Below are 17,152 nucleotides of genomic sequence, written 5' to 3' on the forward strand. Positions count from 1 at the left end.
TTAGGAACCCTGGATTCAGAAAGATTAAGTAACTGAATTGAGATCAAATAACCTGGCAGCATATCAACAATATTCTAATTCTTTTTCATGTTATTTTAGCTATATTCCACACAGAATGATTAGTCTAAAAACTGAAACTAATCATTTCATTCTTTAAGGCTTCCCATAATTTTAAATGCCTTTTGTTATTATGCAATATTTTTATCTGTAAAGGTCATTACATTTAGCTATAGTTATATGAAAGGTTAGATTTGTTAATGAGATAGTACAAGATGACTCAAATTATATTTCTAATAAAAACACTGAAAAACATGCAATTGATTTTCAAACTTTGATATTTAATTGAATACTATTTCAAAATCAAGTATATAATTTTGACATTGTTGTAATTAATACCTAGGTCAGTCTAAAACAAAAGAAGGAAAACAAACTTATGTATACCTTTGCTGAGTGATTGATGTTAAATATTTTTTAATTATGTGTGTCATCTAGCCAGAATAACCAAAAGTTTGTAAAGAAGTTTTTATTTTTTTCTAAACTGAGATGAAATCTCACCTGAGGAGGGGAAAAATCTGCCTTTTCAGGTATTCATTCCAATAATATGAAAAGCATTAGTCAAATTAGAAAGGAGTCCTGTGAAATCATAAAGCCTAGGATGAAATATGAGTGGTTGTATTTTCCTTTAAGATTTTTATATATCTGTTAGCTTGGTTCGGTTACATGGAAAGTACTGCGTTGGTCCATAAAAGTTGACCAGTGGGTTAATGTAGATATGCAGCATGTCTCTTTGTAGGCTTATATTTGAGATAAAGATACATATAAAATTATGTTTTCCATTTCAGTTTCCTATTGATGTACACTCTACAGTTTGGTTTTCTGATTAATACCCTTCAACAATTGTAAAACTTTTTTTTTTTCTTGTATGTATGTTATTTTGTCAGATGTTTTGACACATAATAATACAAAAAGTGAAACTGTTAGTTGCTCAGTTGATCTGACTCTTTGCAACCCCATGGGCTGCAGCCCATCAGACTCCTCTGTCCATGGAATTCTCCAGGCAATAATACTGGAGTGGGTTGCATTCCCTTCTCCAGGGGATCTTCCCCACCAAGGGACCAAACTTGGGTCTCCTGCATTGCAGACAAATTCTTTACTGTCTGAGCCACCAGGGAAGCCCCAATGGTACAAAAATGTTCATGTCTTGTCTTTCTCCAGAAAGATTTGATATACCTATAAGATATGCAATTATGCAAAATCATGCAAGCAAAGCTGTCTAAAACTGCTGACACTATTCCTTTCATTTCAAGCAAAAATACACTGAACCTGAGTGCCATTTCAATGGCTGTATATTCCCTAGTGGCTCAGACAGTGAAGAATCTGCAATGCAGGAGACCCAGATTTGATCCCTGGGTCAGGAACATCTGGAGACGGGCCTGGCAACCCACTCCTGTATTCTTGCTTAGAGAATTCCATGGACAGAGGAGTCTAGCAGGCTCTAGTCCATGGGGTTGCAAAGAGTTGGACATGACTGAACAACAAACACTTTCACTTTCATAGAAGTAAAAAGTATAATTGATATGATAGAGGTGTTTGAATGTAATAAATTTGGATAATTGACTTAACACCAAATGACTTTTTAAATTTCCAAACTATTAATTCATCTTTAAAAACAGAATATTTACTTATCAGAGACTCTTTATATTTAAACTCAACCTGTATTTTCTCCTATATTATTTTATATTATTTAATAGGATATTATCTTCTACTCAATATGGTTTTATAATCTACCAAATTCAAAGATAGTCTTTCTCATTGAAAAACTAATATCATCTAGATTCTATTAAAATTTATCAAGTGTGTGATAAGATCAGAACTAGACTAAGTGCTTCTCTGTTTTATTTTTCACAAAACTTTCACTTGTTCAAACCTATATTAAAATATAGAATATATAAGTTTATACATAGGAGAAGGCTTGCAGATTATCTTGTCCAAAAAGCCTTTCATGTAAAGCAATATGTATTTCATTTATATAAGCTTTAAATTATGGGCAGCACAATTTCTAATTATTGTAAACCTTAAATATGAGAATTTGGGTCACTGCCAATAGCATTACCTGCATGTCTACAATAACAACAAAACCGAGAAGTGTATAGGTGGTGGCTGTGTGGCTCCAGTTGCAGATTTTGGTAATGATAAGCAAAGATTTAAGAACTACAGGTGAATCTTGATCCCATTTATAGAGAGAGAAGTAGCGTTAGTCATTCAGTCATGTCGGATTCCTTGTGACTCCGTGGACTGTAGCCCGCCAGGCTCCTCTGTCCATGGAATTCTCCAGACAAGAATACTGGAGTGGGTTGCCATGCCCTTCTCCAGGGGATGTTCCCAACCCAGGGATGGAGCCCAGGTTCCCTGCTTTAGGAAGATTCTTTACCATTTGAGCTAACCAGGGAACCCTGCCCCTTTATAGAGGATAATTATTATTCTTTATTACTAATATTGACATTATTGCACTAATTGGTTCTTCCTTGCCCCACTCATAGATTTTGTATGTGTATCTATTTTTAAACAGAAATGTGCACATTATAAACATCATATGTATATGTGGAAGATACTTGGTTTAATTACCACTCTTAATAAATAAGTAAAAAGGAGTCTAAAAGAATTAAACTGATTTGCTCAAAAAAATACAGAGACAAATTGTTACTATACTATCTTTAAAAAGGAAAAAAAAAGTTAATGAAATAAAGAGATAGCTGGATAATTGTAATACTTTACAATTTTTCTCTACTATAAAATAGTTATGATTATTATGCAAAATGTACTTTGGAAAACTTCTAATTTTGTTAGATTCTTAGTGACTCTTTGAAAGTGAATTTTTTCTTATTGTTTTAATTCAAATTTATAAAAACATTAAATCTATATAAGTATAAGGAAAGGGGAAACTGCATTTTACAATAAGAATTTAGGTCTATTTATCTATATATGTATATATATATTTCTTGTATATATGTATATATTTATTGTGATTTTTTGCAATTCTTCTACCTAATTTAAAGGAAAAAAAAGATTAATTCATTATAGGCTTTAGATGTGATTTTCTCCGCTTTTACCTGTAAAAATTATCATTTACAGAGAAATATAAAGGGTGATACTTAGAAACTTTGTCAGGTTATGTGTAGCCCATATGTTAACAGCTAAAGCCTAAATATAATCACATAAAAAAGAATATCTTCTCTCTAAATGAAGTAATTCACAATTATTTAATTATAAACTTATTATTAATTTTAAGCTTATTTTCACTATATTAGTGATTTTAATTTAAACCCAATAATTGAAAATCTACTTTTAACTTTTTTGGTAAATTAAGTCTAAGATAATAAAGATTGAAGATTATCTATAAATTCTTTTTTCTCATTTTATCTTTCTTTCCAATGTTGCAGTCCAATGTTCTCCTTTAAAGTGTTCCCTTCTATGGTATTATTTGTTTTTATTAATACATTTGTCTTTTTTTCTCTCACATAATCCTCTGCATGCTTTTTCCCTCTGCTTCTTCTTTCTGTCAAAATCATAAGCCATATTTCACTTTTGTTCTCAGAATCATGTGTCTCAAAATAAAACGAATCTGGTGACAAAAGAAATTTTATGAAATCAATGAATTAGCAATTTGAATTTAGCATCTTTGTTATGATTAATAATTCATATTTCAAATAATCCTCAAATATGAAAACAATTAATAATCTAACATATATGCACAAAACTTTTTGTTAATAGCTAAATTCAAATGATTCCAATTAACTCTTGAAATCTGAAACACATTAGCAACTTCTTATCAGAACAGCTAATCAGGGTAATATATGAGGCTATATGGTGAAGGAAAATGGGATACACTTTGATTTAGATATTTGTAGCAGATTCCTATACTTTATGTTTTCCATTTTTTGTAACCATTATACTTTGGTTGAAGATTATCTATCAACTTTCTATATTTGCATGCATTCATCTCCATCAAGGCAAATTCCTACTGCATAATTTTGGAGGTTTCTCATTGACTGGGTATTTCCCCAACTCGTCCCTCAAAAACTTATCCAGTTTACCTCCCACACCATCGCCCCCAACAAAGAGTGTATCGGTAGTTTTTCACAGATCACACAATTAACTCATCAATGAATGCTTCATGTCCTAATCTAGGCTCTATGTTAGAGGTACATTGCCAGTAGATTCAATGATATGGTCAATTATATGACCAGACAGGCCATTTAGTGCAGTGTTTAGGATGAAGTTTCTTCAGACTGGCTAGCTCAAATCCCATCCTATCACCTACTAGCTATGTGATGATGATCAACTTCGATATGCCCCAAGGTCTATATCCCATGTTTATCATGAGGATAAAATAATAACATAAATCAAGCACTGAGAACTCTGCCTAGTCTACGTTAAGCATTTTGTAAATGTTAGATCTTGTTATGACTTTGTACGGGGAACTCTGTTGGGCTTTAGAGATAAAATGTTGAACAAAAGTAGACAAAAGCCCTTGCCTTGGGAGATTTTACATCATACAGGACAAAACGTACAAGAAACATCACACAGGACAAAACCTACAAGTAACAAATGACATGAATTTGTCATTCAGGTTTCACTACATTTTACTTAATATTTGTTTAATATAAAAGTAAATATTTATTTTAAATTATTTGAGAATAAATGAAACATATAGCTGCAAAAATTTACAGGGCTATAAAAATCAATGTAGTCCCTTTTAGTCTTTTATAAACAAATATTTATAAAATTAGGACAAAAGCACATAAACAACTTTCTATGTAATTTTATCACTAAATAATATGAATTGCAAAATATTCTTACATTTATGCAAACAGAAAGCAAACCAAAAAAAAAAAAAACTGACCTTTCCCTAAAGTTCAGAACCCTACATATTTCTCATTTGTTCATTTTTCTAGTATAAATAATATATTAGTGATATGCTATTAGTGTTCATTAGTGTTTAACAACATTCTAATTATTGCCATGATTCTGAGAAAGGAAACAATATTTTATATGGGCTTTTGTGGCATTTTAACCACATTGATTTCCATTATTTAATTTATTTAATGCTTTTAGGTTAAATAGTTTTGGGTAGATTCAAAGATCACATACCCATGATAAAGAACAAATAATCAGAACCAAACTTAACAACAAAAAATAATAAAAGTGTCACAAAAGTATAGAGGTGTGTTTTTACTTACTACGAAATTATAGCCATAGTCAAAATAAAATGAATCTAGCAACAAAAGAAATTTATGAAATCAATGCATTAAAAATTTGAATTTAGCATCTTGGTTATGTTAATAATTCATATTTCAAATAATCCTCAAGTATGAAAACAATAATCTAACATATATGCAACAAAAGATTATATAAAAATAAACATAAATCAGAAAACATCTATAATTGAACTTTTGAATATTATTGTGGGTGGAAATCACTTTAAAGATTTCTGCTTTGGTCTAGCTCAGATATAAGTTGATGCTTTTTAAGTGATAAAATAATACACCTAGGACTGAGTGAGTTACAATGTGTCCTCTCACAAGGTATACAAATTCCATTGCAGCTGAGGAAAACAGAGGCTTTAAGAGGAAGAGATCAAGTTCTCATGTTAATTAGTTTTGAGAAAACATAAAATACTTGCTAAATTCATGTATTCAGATATATTGATGAAAAATAAAGTTGTTAGTATAATCTTAATGTGCAATATATTAGTTTCTATAATCTGCACATACACACAAATTTTGAGAAACATTCTCTACAACTCATTACACAAGCTCTGCCTGTGTAATGTATGTGGGGTATTAAAGTAGGTGACAGAGCCAATATGGAACTCACTTTTTCTAAAGGCTTTCAAAATCTATGTAAGAATCAGAGTCAACAGTTTGAAAAATTGCATGTAATATACTAGAAAATGCTCTACAAATTCATTTTTCTCAAGGAATACATGTAGGATTTATTTGATGGTAATTTTAGAATCATGCCTTGAACCTTTATAGAGTTCTAGAATTATAGAAAAAGTCCATCAATATATTACATTGTATTTAGCTCCTGAAATTAGCTCCTTTAAAGTTCTTTTATCTTTTAAAAATAATGATATGTGATGATGTTAAGAGAAAACAATTGAATTTTTACAAAATAAAATTTAACCGAGAGTAATGGTAAATTATAGTGTTGTATATAAGACAATTATACACTTTCTTAAATCTGGAAGGATATATCTACTGATTTACACAAGTGTAGAAAATAATACAAAAGCATATCAATAGGTGTGATTATATATGACAATGTTAACTGCATTTTAAAAAGAAGCACAGACACAATACACATATAAATCTTGCATACCAAAAATGTTGGCAATTTTACATCTTTTGTTTCTTTCTTCATGAAAATAGGGCCCCTTTATTTTCATTAAATTTACCATATATAGTTAATTTATTAGAATGAAAGCAGCAAGAGTGCTTTCATTGTTGGATTTATCTTTGAATCCACACTTCCAGTTAGCAATAAATGTATTAACTGAGAATTGCATGAGCACTGTATTTAGTGAAAATTGGTTGTTGTCACAATACTTTCAACCAATTAGTGCATAGTCACCTTTATGATAAATTTTACTTTTATTTGTATAGATAGCTCAATAACAATATTATTCAGGAATATTAAAATTTTAAAAAATTAAAAGATGAGTGATTTTAGCAGCATAATTTAAACAGATTTCTTGAAAAATATACCATGGTCTAACATACCATATTCCCAGTAATATGTTTTCATAAACATGGCTTCAAATTTCCAAGTATTAAAGTGTTTATCTTTGGGTGGGAATTCATGTAGGTACATCTGTTATACAAGTGACTGCAACAGACGCAGATGACGCCAACTATGGAAATAGTGCCAAAGTGGTCTATAGCATATTGCAAGGACAGCCATATTTTTCAGTGGACCCAGAATCAGGTAATAACATTTACTTTCTCATTATGTAATACATCTGGATGCACAGTTCATTTTTAGATTTTTACATACTTAAAATCAATCTATTAAGTATTGTGTTTTTATTTATTCCTAATACTTACTCCATGGAAATATAAGCAGATTTCCTATTATTTAAAAAGATTTGAATCCTTAGCCATTGAGACTAATAATGAGTTTAAATTTATGATGCAAAATATAGAATTTCACAGAGATTGAACACATTATGTATCTTAGAAATTACCAAAACCTAAAAAATGTGACAATCATCAATATTAAACAAGCTGATAAAGTTTTTGACTCAAGTTAGTTTTTTTTAACCAAAATGATAATTAAATTGATTTAGCAAAATCTGTTTCCTAAACAATTGCCCATGGAAGAACTTTTGTCTCTTCTGTGACTAATGTTAAATTGATTATGGATTGGAAGACTTATCTAGGTCCACTGACATGTTATCATCTGCATGTTCTGATTAATTTCTGTAAAATGGATCTTGCATGGCTTAATATTAAAACACGATGATTGAATTGCAAAATATGTGTCTACTTTTTCCAAAAGGTATAATAAAAACTGCATTACCAGACATGAGCAGAGAAAACAGAGAGCAGTACCAAGTGGTTATACAAGCCAAAGACATGGGAGGCCAGATGGGAGGACTTTCTGGGACCACCACAGTCAACATCACTCTGACAGACGTCAACAACAACCCTCCTCGATTTCCCCAGAGTAAGAGAGGTTTCAGTGATACCATGCGGAAAGTTCCTCAAATACACTGTCAACAGTTAAATGTTTTTGCTCCTAGTTTATGGATACAGATGGATCCACAAACCCTCCTTCAACAGAATGTCACAATTTCCCTCATATTAAAGTGAAGAATCGACCTGCAATGCAAGAGACACAGGAGAGGCAGGTTCAATCCCTGGGTTGGGAGACCCCCTAGAGGAGGAAATGGCAACCCACTCCAATATTCTTGTCTGGGAAATCTCATAGACAGAGGAGCCTGGTGGTCTACCGTCCATAGGTTGCAAAGAGTCGGACACGACAGAGCAGTGAACACTGCATTACTTCAAAGTGACTGTGATCATTTTTATCATTGAGTAGTTAATGGAGACAACAAGGAAAGGTTTTTTTTGGCAACTTTAATTATCCTCTTCTACTTTTTGAAGAGTTATAAAATTTTCCAGCCTAGCTTTCCCAACATTTCCTATGATCATCTAGTTCTTTTGATTATCTTTTCCCTGGTTATGTGTACGGACTCTCAAGACTGACCACTTGGTTTCAAATCCATGTCTGTCACTTGTCTTGCCTCAGTTCTCTTGTTTGTACATAAAAACTATAATTCCTTATTTAGTCAATTCTAAAACAGGTTTGTTGATGCTTTAATATTTCTGAAATCAAGTACTATATTAAAATAAATGCAAGTTAGTTTAATCGGCCACATTTTTCTGTTTTATTCACCCATAGCCTTATGGAATACCTTGGTTGTGATGACATCTGAGCTATGTTAAAAAATCTCTGGTATCTGTTACCTACTTGTGAATAATTACACCAGTCTATAGCCTTTCAGTTGTAGCCATTTTTAGGTATGCATGTTAAACCATGGATTCTTTGCAAGCCATGAGGCCCTATAAATATAGATTCTGATTCCCTGCTGCAAATATTTCCAGTTTGCAGCAAATAAAGACATAAGGGGCCCTTTCTTGAAATGTTCTACTAAGGACCCTTACAATTCAATTTCTGACATTGATTCCAATGCAATAAAGCATTTTTTCAAGCTAATCAAATTTGAATACTTGATGATACAGCTCTGGATGGTGGACATATACATATGATAAATGTTAAAAAATAAACATCACTGAGAATATGAATAATAAGCTTAATTAACATAAACCTAAAATTTGAATTCAGTTTCCTTAAATATAAACTGAAAGGGTATGATGTGATGAATTCTCAAATGACTTGCTGCTCTATAATTCTCTGATATAATATAATTTTAGCAGAAGGCTTGGAACTGTAATAGTAATAGCAGAAAGGATCTTGCACTCAGAAATGAACTAAGCATCTTAAAGACATAATTTCATGTAATCTACTTAACAAACATACGAGTTAATTGCTATCATCATCTCGATTTTATAGATGTGGAAATTAAGGGTTAAAGAATTTAACTAACTTGCCCAGTGATGAGAATTCAAATTCAGGGTAGCTAGATTTAGAAGTCTCTCTTCTTAAGAACCAAGCAAATTGGAAAGAGAACAGACTTTGAAGTCAGATAGACTTAGTTTTGCCTTCTGCATTTCCCAATTTTACAGGGTGATTTCCTTGAGCCTTATCTCTGAGGACAATATACCTGCCTTCATTCTATAAGGATGAATGTTAGAATTAAATGAATTAACGTAGAAGCCTTTGGCCTTATATAGACATCAACACATATTAAATGTTTAAAAACATTTCTAACTTTCATTAATATTTATTGTGATATTTTCCAATTATCTCTTGAATAAACCCTCACAAACTTAAATGCTTTTGGGGACAGCACAATGTAAAAATTTCAGGAGACAGAAACATTCATATCCCAATAAAAGACATTAACAAGCAAAAAAGAAAAGAAAGAAAGAAAGAACTTGTCATGCAAAGATTTATTTTTTTTTCTATTCCTGAGTTAGAATATAAGAATAAATGTATGTTCTAAATAATTTATCACATGAATAATGTGTAATGATGATACTGAACACTTCAAACAAGCAGTAAACAACTGCTTTCCTGCCCTCTTAAGTCAAAAAGTTCTGGATTCTAACATCAGGACTACCATCTATTATCTAAATAACCTTGAGATATCCACTTAATCTTTCTGGAACACAAATTTCTCATTTATAAAATGAGAGAGTTCTGCCTTTATAAATTATTTTCCCAACTTAATAAATCTGTAATTTTTGACAGCTTACAATTCAATATGATGAAAAATTCTCCTAACTTAAAATTAATTTAAGTAAAAAAAGCAGAGGAAATGAAAGTTTTTGTTATCTAAAGATGAAACAGCTTTGATTTAATTTTCAGGTACGTATCAATTTCATTCTCCTGAGTCTGTACCTCTTGGAACTCCTCTTGGAAGGATAAAAGCCAATGACCCTGACGTGGGGGAAAATGCTGAGGTGGAATACAGCATTGCTGAAGGAGATGGAGCAGACGTGTTCGATGTCATCACTGACAAGGATACACAGGAAGGGATTATAACTGTCAAACAGGTTTCTTCTTGCTGTCTTCATTTTTTCATTGAGCACTTTATGGTTTATTTTTGCTTTTTAGGTAAGAAAGCTTAGGATTTATTTCTTCCATCTTTACATGCTTCTGTCCTTCATATAAATGGGAATAGCTGTGATTTCTCTTCAAGTGAGTTAAGCATCTTTATCACTGACACTTAAAATTGCTATAAAACTTCAACAGCTTGTGCTTAGAGTAAACAACAAGTAAAACTAGGATCAAAAAAAAAAAAAAAAAACAAAGCAAAAGAAAAAAACTAGGATCAAGTAATCTCAAAAGTCATTTTTATATTTCTCCATGACATTATTTTGCCATGGCAATACTCTGGCCACCTGGCGTGAAGAGCTGGCTCATTGGAAAAGACCTTGATTCTGGAGAAGATTGAAGGCAAAAGGAGAAAGGGGCAGCAGAGGATGAGATGGTTAGATAGTATCACTGACTCAGTGGGCATGAATTTGAGTGAACTCCGGGAGACAGTGAAGGACAGAGAAGCCTGGTGTGTTGCATTCCATGGGGTCACAAAGAGACACAGGACTTAGTGACTGAACAATAGCAACAATGCTATTACTTCATGTACATTTCCAGATATTTAAATTTCTATGTGTGATGCCTATTAAAATAGATGAGGGTGGAAGATACTTAATTTTTAAAGCGGTGAAGGAGAACATTATAAAATGTTACATAGTATAATCCAGCTAAATATTGACTACATTACATCACACTAATTTTATTGGTTTGATTCAATTCAATTCTTGTTTTCCACAGCATTCAGATTATTGATTTTTTTCTTTTTAAAACACAAGTTTTAGAACTGTAGGACTTAAGGAAGCAACTTATATGAATAGCCTGATAAATCTCAACTTTATATTTCTGCTGATTTCAAACTTTTATAACTTAAAATAATAATACATAATATAGTAATAAATAAATATCATATTTATTTATTAGATATTTCATTTACTCATGACCACCAAAATGTAAAATGCATTAATAAGTGCAAATCAGTATTAATGTTATACTGTTACATTCAACTACTCTTTATAAACATGTAAGGCAAAAAAAAAAAACCACAAGAAAGTACTAACTTATTTGATATACTCATGAAGCAAGAATTGGGAAATTTTTTTAACCAAAATTACTGGAACTACTGGAGGGTGTTTATTATATTTTGATATTGTCTCTGCTTGTTATGTCTGCTATGTTGTACTAATTTTTGTTACTTCATTTCACTTCAGAATTTAGATTTTGAAAACAAGATGCTGTACACTTTAAAAGTGGATGCAAGTAACACTCACCCTGATCCACGATTCTTACACTTGGGACCTTTCAAGGACACAGCTGTGGTTAAAATATCTGTGGAAGATGTAGATGAGCCTCCTGTGTTCAGTAAAGTCTTCTATTTGATAGAAGTAGATGAAGATGTAAAGGAAGGCAGCATCATTGGACAGGTGACAGCATATGACCCAGATGCCATGAACAATTTAATAAAGTAAGTGTTTTGAGAAAACCTAAGTTTGAAGATATATAACAATCACTCACTATTTACAAGTTGTGTGAAAAAAAAACATACAATACGTGATCAAGTACAGTAATAAGACCAAATGCTTCCATAACAAAGGCTCTTAGCTGTACTGCCTTTTAAGTGCTCTGGATATATTGATTCCTTTGACTCATCACACTTTGGGCTTCCCTGGTGGCTCAGATGGTAAAGAATCTGCCTGCAGTGCAGGATACCTGAGTTCGATCCCCAGGTTGAGAAGATCCCCTGGAGAAAGGCATGGTCAACCCACTCCAGTATTCCTGCCTGGAGAATCTCCATGGAGAGAGAAGCCTGGCTGTCTACAGTCCATGGGGTCGCAAAGAGTCGGACATGACTGATCAACTAAACACACACATCACTTAACAAAGCAGCTCCTATTATTTTATCTTTCTGCAGATGATAAGACTATAGCACTGAGCATTTAAATAACATGCCAAAAAATTAGTCAGTGGAAAAGCTGGTTTGAGGTTCAAGCTATCTGGTTACTGTGTCCATGTTTTAATCCATTAGGTATTGAAGTAATTCTTATCCCACTGTCCTTCTTAGATAAATCATAGTTCAAATAATAAGAGATCTAAATAAAATGTTCTTCCAGAAAGGTTATTAAGAGATACCTGGAAAATTGATGAAATAACTTTGAAATTAGTCCCTAGGCATATTTTACATAAAAATTTTTGGGAAACAAATTATCAACTATATTCTATTAATAACACACAGGATTGATAAAGACAGTAGTGATACTTGAGAACAGTGAAACTATTAAAATTAGTATTACTTGTGCATAATAGTGTAATACTTTCTCAAAGTTTGAAGATTATATTAACCATTCCAAAGCTTTCAAATGTGCCATAAATTATGCTGAAGTGAAGTATAGTGAAACTTGCTTGGTCACGTCCGACTCTTTGCAATCTCGTGGAGCGTATAGCCTGCCAGGCTCCTCTCTCCATGGAATTCTCTAGGAATATATATACTGGAGTGGGTAGCCGTTCCCGTCTCCAGGAGATCTTCCCAACCCAGTGATCGAACCCAGGTCTCCCACGTTGCAGGTGGATATTTTACCATCTGAACCACCAGGGAAGCTCAAATTATGCTTAAGGAGAATATAAATGTAATTGTGATATAAACTGATAAATAGGATGGGTGGATGAAGATGGGCAAGTATGCTGATGAAGACAAAGAAGACTAAAGGAGCAAATGCTATACTGTTTGTTAAAGTGTGACTACTATAATAAAATATCTAAAATTATATTTTGCTTAAGATTTAATTTTCTACCCAACAAGTACTTACCATGTAGCATAGGCAACTGTTCTCAATATCTTGTAATAACCTATAATGGATGGGAATGTATAAGAAGAATATATATATTTACATGTAGGATAAACTGAACTATTTTGCTTTATACCAGAAACTAAAACCACACTGTAAAATGAACTGTATTTCATATAATTTTAAAAATTTAATACTAATTAAGGAAACTAAATAATTAATATGTTTTGGGAATGCCCAAATTTCCTACAATTCATGTCATATATCATACATAGAAAATCAATGAGAGCAACACTAAATATATAGGCATTAAATTTAGCTTAAGATGTAATAACTATTCATGTTAATTTACAAAGCAATATTTTTTGCACTAAATATACACTAAGCTTAATTTGTTGGTTAATTAATATATTTTTAAAATAAACAATTCATGAAATTTTAATCTGTACTTAGTACTCAGAGTTTAGCTTGAAACTTTTGGCTAGTTTTAGGTTAATTAGAAGAGAATTTATGTAACTTTCTTTCTTAAGTAAATGTTCAGGTTCAAATCATATATTTGTATATTGTTCAACATTAATTTAAAAGCATAATACCAATGAATGAAATATTATTTGATACTTTTATATCATCATACAAAAAGAGTATTAATTTTGCATTATCATGTTGTACAAAACTCTTAAAATGAAATAAGTAATCTAGTTTTCCGATGGTCTACACGTATGCTCCAGCAGGTTTACATCCAAAATTATGTTTATTTACTTTTTATTGAAATTGAGTGTGGCTGATTGGCTTTGGCATCTCTTATATGTGAATTTATTTTTTTAAGTAACAAAAGGAAGTTCAGAGTGTTTTTGTGTTCTTTGTAGTATTGAAATAGAAATAATTTACCATGTATATAAAAATGCATAAGGGACTGTAGATACCAATAGCTATAAATGCTCCGTAAACATCTATTCTTGATAGATTTTGCAGTTTCCAAAAACATAGTAGTCAGTGTTGGCTGTGCCTTCATTTAGACCTAGTTATTTGTGATGCCAAATGTTTATGCTTAAAATTCCACATTTATGTTTTCAATAAAGTCATTGATTTTACCTTTTGTCAGTTAACAATACCCACTGTTAGAAAGTTTTAGACAAGTGACAGGATATTGACTCTTTTAGATGAAGAACAGTTTATTGCCCTACTACTGAGCATTCCCCAGTATAAAGGAGACAGCCTCTTAATAATCTTGTCTCATTCATTTGGTATATCTTGCATATAGGAATTCAGTGAATGTTGATTAACTTGAGAAAGGCAAGCTAATTTTCCATGTTGCCAAGGATATTTGTTTATTTATTCAGATAGCATCAGGATTTTATTTAGTTTAATCATTTTAACACCCCTTTCTACACAAAGGTTTTAATCTTTTTTTTTTTTTTGGTTTTAATCTTTTCATTGAATCAAGTGATAAGCAACAAAGTGCTTTTCTACTCAAATGGTGGCATCAGATCCATGATATGAAACTCAAATATTTTGTCTATCTTTTCCTCTATAAAGTAATTGTTATTTATTGTGCCCTTGCTATGAACTGGGAACTATCCAAAGTATCAGATCATTTAAATCTCATCACAACATTATAAGGCAAGCACATTGCTATCACTTATATTTTTAAAATAAACTATTTTATATTAGAGCATAGTTGATTAACAATGTTGTATTAATTTCAGGTGTACAACAAAGTGATTCAGTTATGCATATGTGTGTGTGTGTGTGTGTGTGTTAGTTGCTAAGTCATGTCCAACTCTCTGCAACCCCTTGGACTATATCCCGCCAGGTTCCTCCTTTCATGGAATTCTCCAAGAATCCTGGAGTGGGTTGCCATTTCCTTCTCCAGGGGATCTTCCCAACCCAGGGATCGAACTTGCCTCTCCAGTGTCTCATGCACTGCAATTGATTCTTTCCTTACTGAGCCATCAGAGAATTTCACAGACTTAGAGAATAAATCTGTGGTTACTCGAGGGGGAGTAGGGTGAGAGATAGATCGGGAGTTCAGGATTGACATGTACATCTGTATTGTTAAAAATAAATAGAGATAGAGATGCAAGGAGTTTAAGGAGCTTTGCCAAGGACCCTATACAAATAACTGGCAGGCTGAGGATTCAAATTATTGTTGATCTGAATGCACAGCCAATTATTTAACCTATATAATTCTGCTTTCTAGGCCTGATTTTTAGAGATAATTAACAACATTTCACATTCATAAACTAATATGACTGAATTCAGTAGTACATAGCAGAGCCTCAAGGACAAACTTGTACAAGAAGCAACCCATGGCTTTTGTCCCTCAGAATTTGGTTTAGTTTTCCCTTGTCTTTTCTTTCCATTGTCCATAATAGGGATTTTTTTTTTTTCCTTCTAGTTTTATTGAGGACTGTGTTGTGGGTTGTAACTTCTCTTTTTTCATTTCTAATTTTATTAATTTGGTCCCACTCTCTTTTTTCTCAATGACTCTGGCTAAAAGTATATCAGTTTTGTTTATTTTTACAAAGAATTAATTCCTAGTTTTGTTGATCTTTCCTATTGTTTCTTTGTTTGCTTGTTTTTTAGTGTCTATTTCATGTATTTCTGATCCTTATAACTGCTTTTCTTCTACTAACTTTGGATTTTCTTCTACTAACTTTGGATTTTATTTTTCGGATTTTATTTACTGTGTCACTCTCTTCTGTCCTGTGTATTAACTGTTGAAATGTTGACTGACAGCCTATGGACATTCCCTTATATATAACTTGTTGCTTTTCCCTTCCAGCTTTTAATATTCTCTCTTTAATTTTCTCATTTCATTACAATATGTCTTTGTGTGGTCCTCTTTGGGTTGATCCTGTTTTGAACTCTGTACTTCCTGGCCTGGATGCCTATTTCCTTTCTCAGGTTAGGACATTCTTCTGCTATCATGTCTTCAAATATGCTCTCTTCCTGTTTCTCTGTTTCTCTTCTTCTGGACCACTAAATATGAATCTTATGGTGCTTGATGTTGTACTAGAAGTCTTGCAAGTTTTCCTTCTTTATTTTTATCTTTTTTTCCCCCTTTTTGCTATTTATCTTCAATTATTTCCACTACTTTGTCTTCCAGATTGTGGTCAATTCCTCTGTATCAAATAATCTGTTGATTTCTTCTGGTGTATTTATTATCTCAGTTATTATATACCTCATGTTTGTTTGCTATTGTTTTCTAATTGCTCTATCTTTTCTTTGTTTCATCATTCCTATTTTCTGCCTTGTTTGGATTAATACTGTGCCTTATTTGGCATTCTTCAATATTTCCTTTTTTAATGTCATCACTCTTTTCTTGCTGGGTATAGAAATTTAGATTGAGGGTAGTTGTTGCTTTTTTATAGATCTAAAGTAAATATTTTGAAATGTCTTTATGTTTATTTTTGTCTTAAAAAACTTAGTTGTTCCTTAAGATGCATTGAAATTTTGTTAAAAGCTTTAAGCAATTTGATTATGATGTGATTTCTATAATATGCTTCATATATTTTGTACTTGACATTTATTAAGCTTCTTGGATCTGTGAGTTTATGACTTTTGTCAAACTTGGAAAACTTTTCTATCACTCTTTCTTCAATAATTTTGCCCTACGTTCCTCTCTTTCAGATCATTTAATTTTAATTATGTTAGGTCTCTTGAAAGTGCAACACAGCTCACTGGTGCTCTAATTTTTAATCTCCCTCACCTTAGTCATTTTAAATAGTTCCCATTCATTTTTCTTTTAAAGTTTACTATGTGTTTTTTTTTGGCAATACCTAGCCTGCTTTAATTCCATCATAGGATGATTTTCAACTCACAGACTGTAGTTTATTTTCTAGAAGCTTTATGAAGGATATATATATATTTACACACACACACACACACACACACATATATATCCTTATTCTTTCCTCTCTTTGCGATTGTACAGACTATAGCCTACCAGACTCTTCTGTCATAGGATTCTCTGGGCAAGAATATTGGGATGGGTTGCCATTTCCTTCTCCAAGTTAAATATTCAGAATGCATTTAAAATAACTGTTAAAATATCATTGTCAGCTAATTCTGTCAACTGT

General features: G+C 32.0%; 1 protein-coding gene across 2 annotated transcripts in view; it reads left to right on the forward strand.

Annotated features, from left to right (window-relative positions):
• The window catches only part of CDH9 (cadherin 9), a 137,663-nt gene that overhangs the window by 105,587 nt on the left and 14,924 nt on the right, over nt 1–17,152 (forward strand). The window contains exons 4-7 of one of the 2 annotated variants that reach the window (XM_043488759.1): nt 6,871–6,990; nt 7,564–7,731; nt 10,060–10,247; nt 11,499–11,752. In XM_043488759.1, coding sequence (XP_043344694.1) covers nt 6,871–6,990; nt 7,564–7,731; nt 10,060–10,247; nt 11,499–11,752 — 730 coding nt within the window. The remainder of the gene's footprint in view (nt 1–6,870; nt 6,991–7,563; nt 7,732–10,059; nt 10,248–11,498; nt 11,753–17,152) is intronic. The other variant, XM_043488760.1, reaches the window with a different exon arrangement.

Source organism: Cervus canadensis, chromosome 16 (assembly GCF_019320065.1).
Source record: "Cervus canadensis isolate Bull #8, Minnesota chromosome 16, ASM1932006v1, whole genome shotgun sequence".
Lineage (NCBI taxonomy): Eukaryota > Metazoa > Chordata > Mammalia > Artiodactyla > Cervidae > Cervus > Cervus canadensis.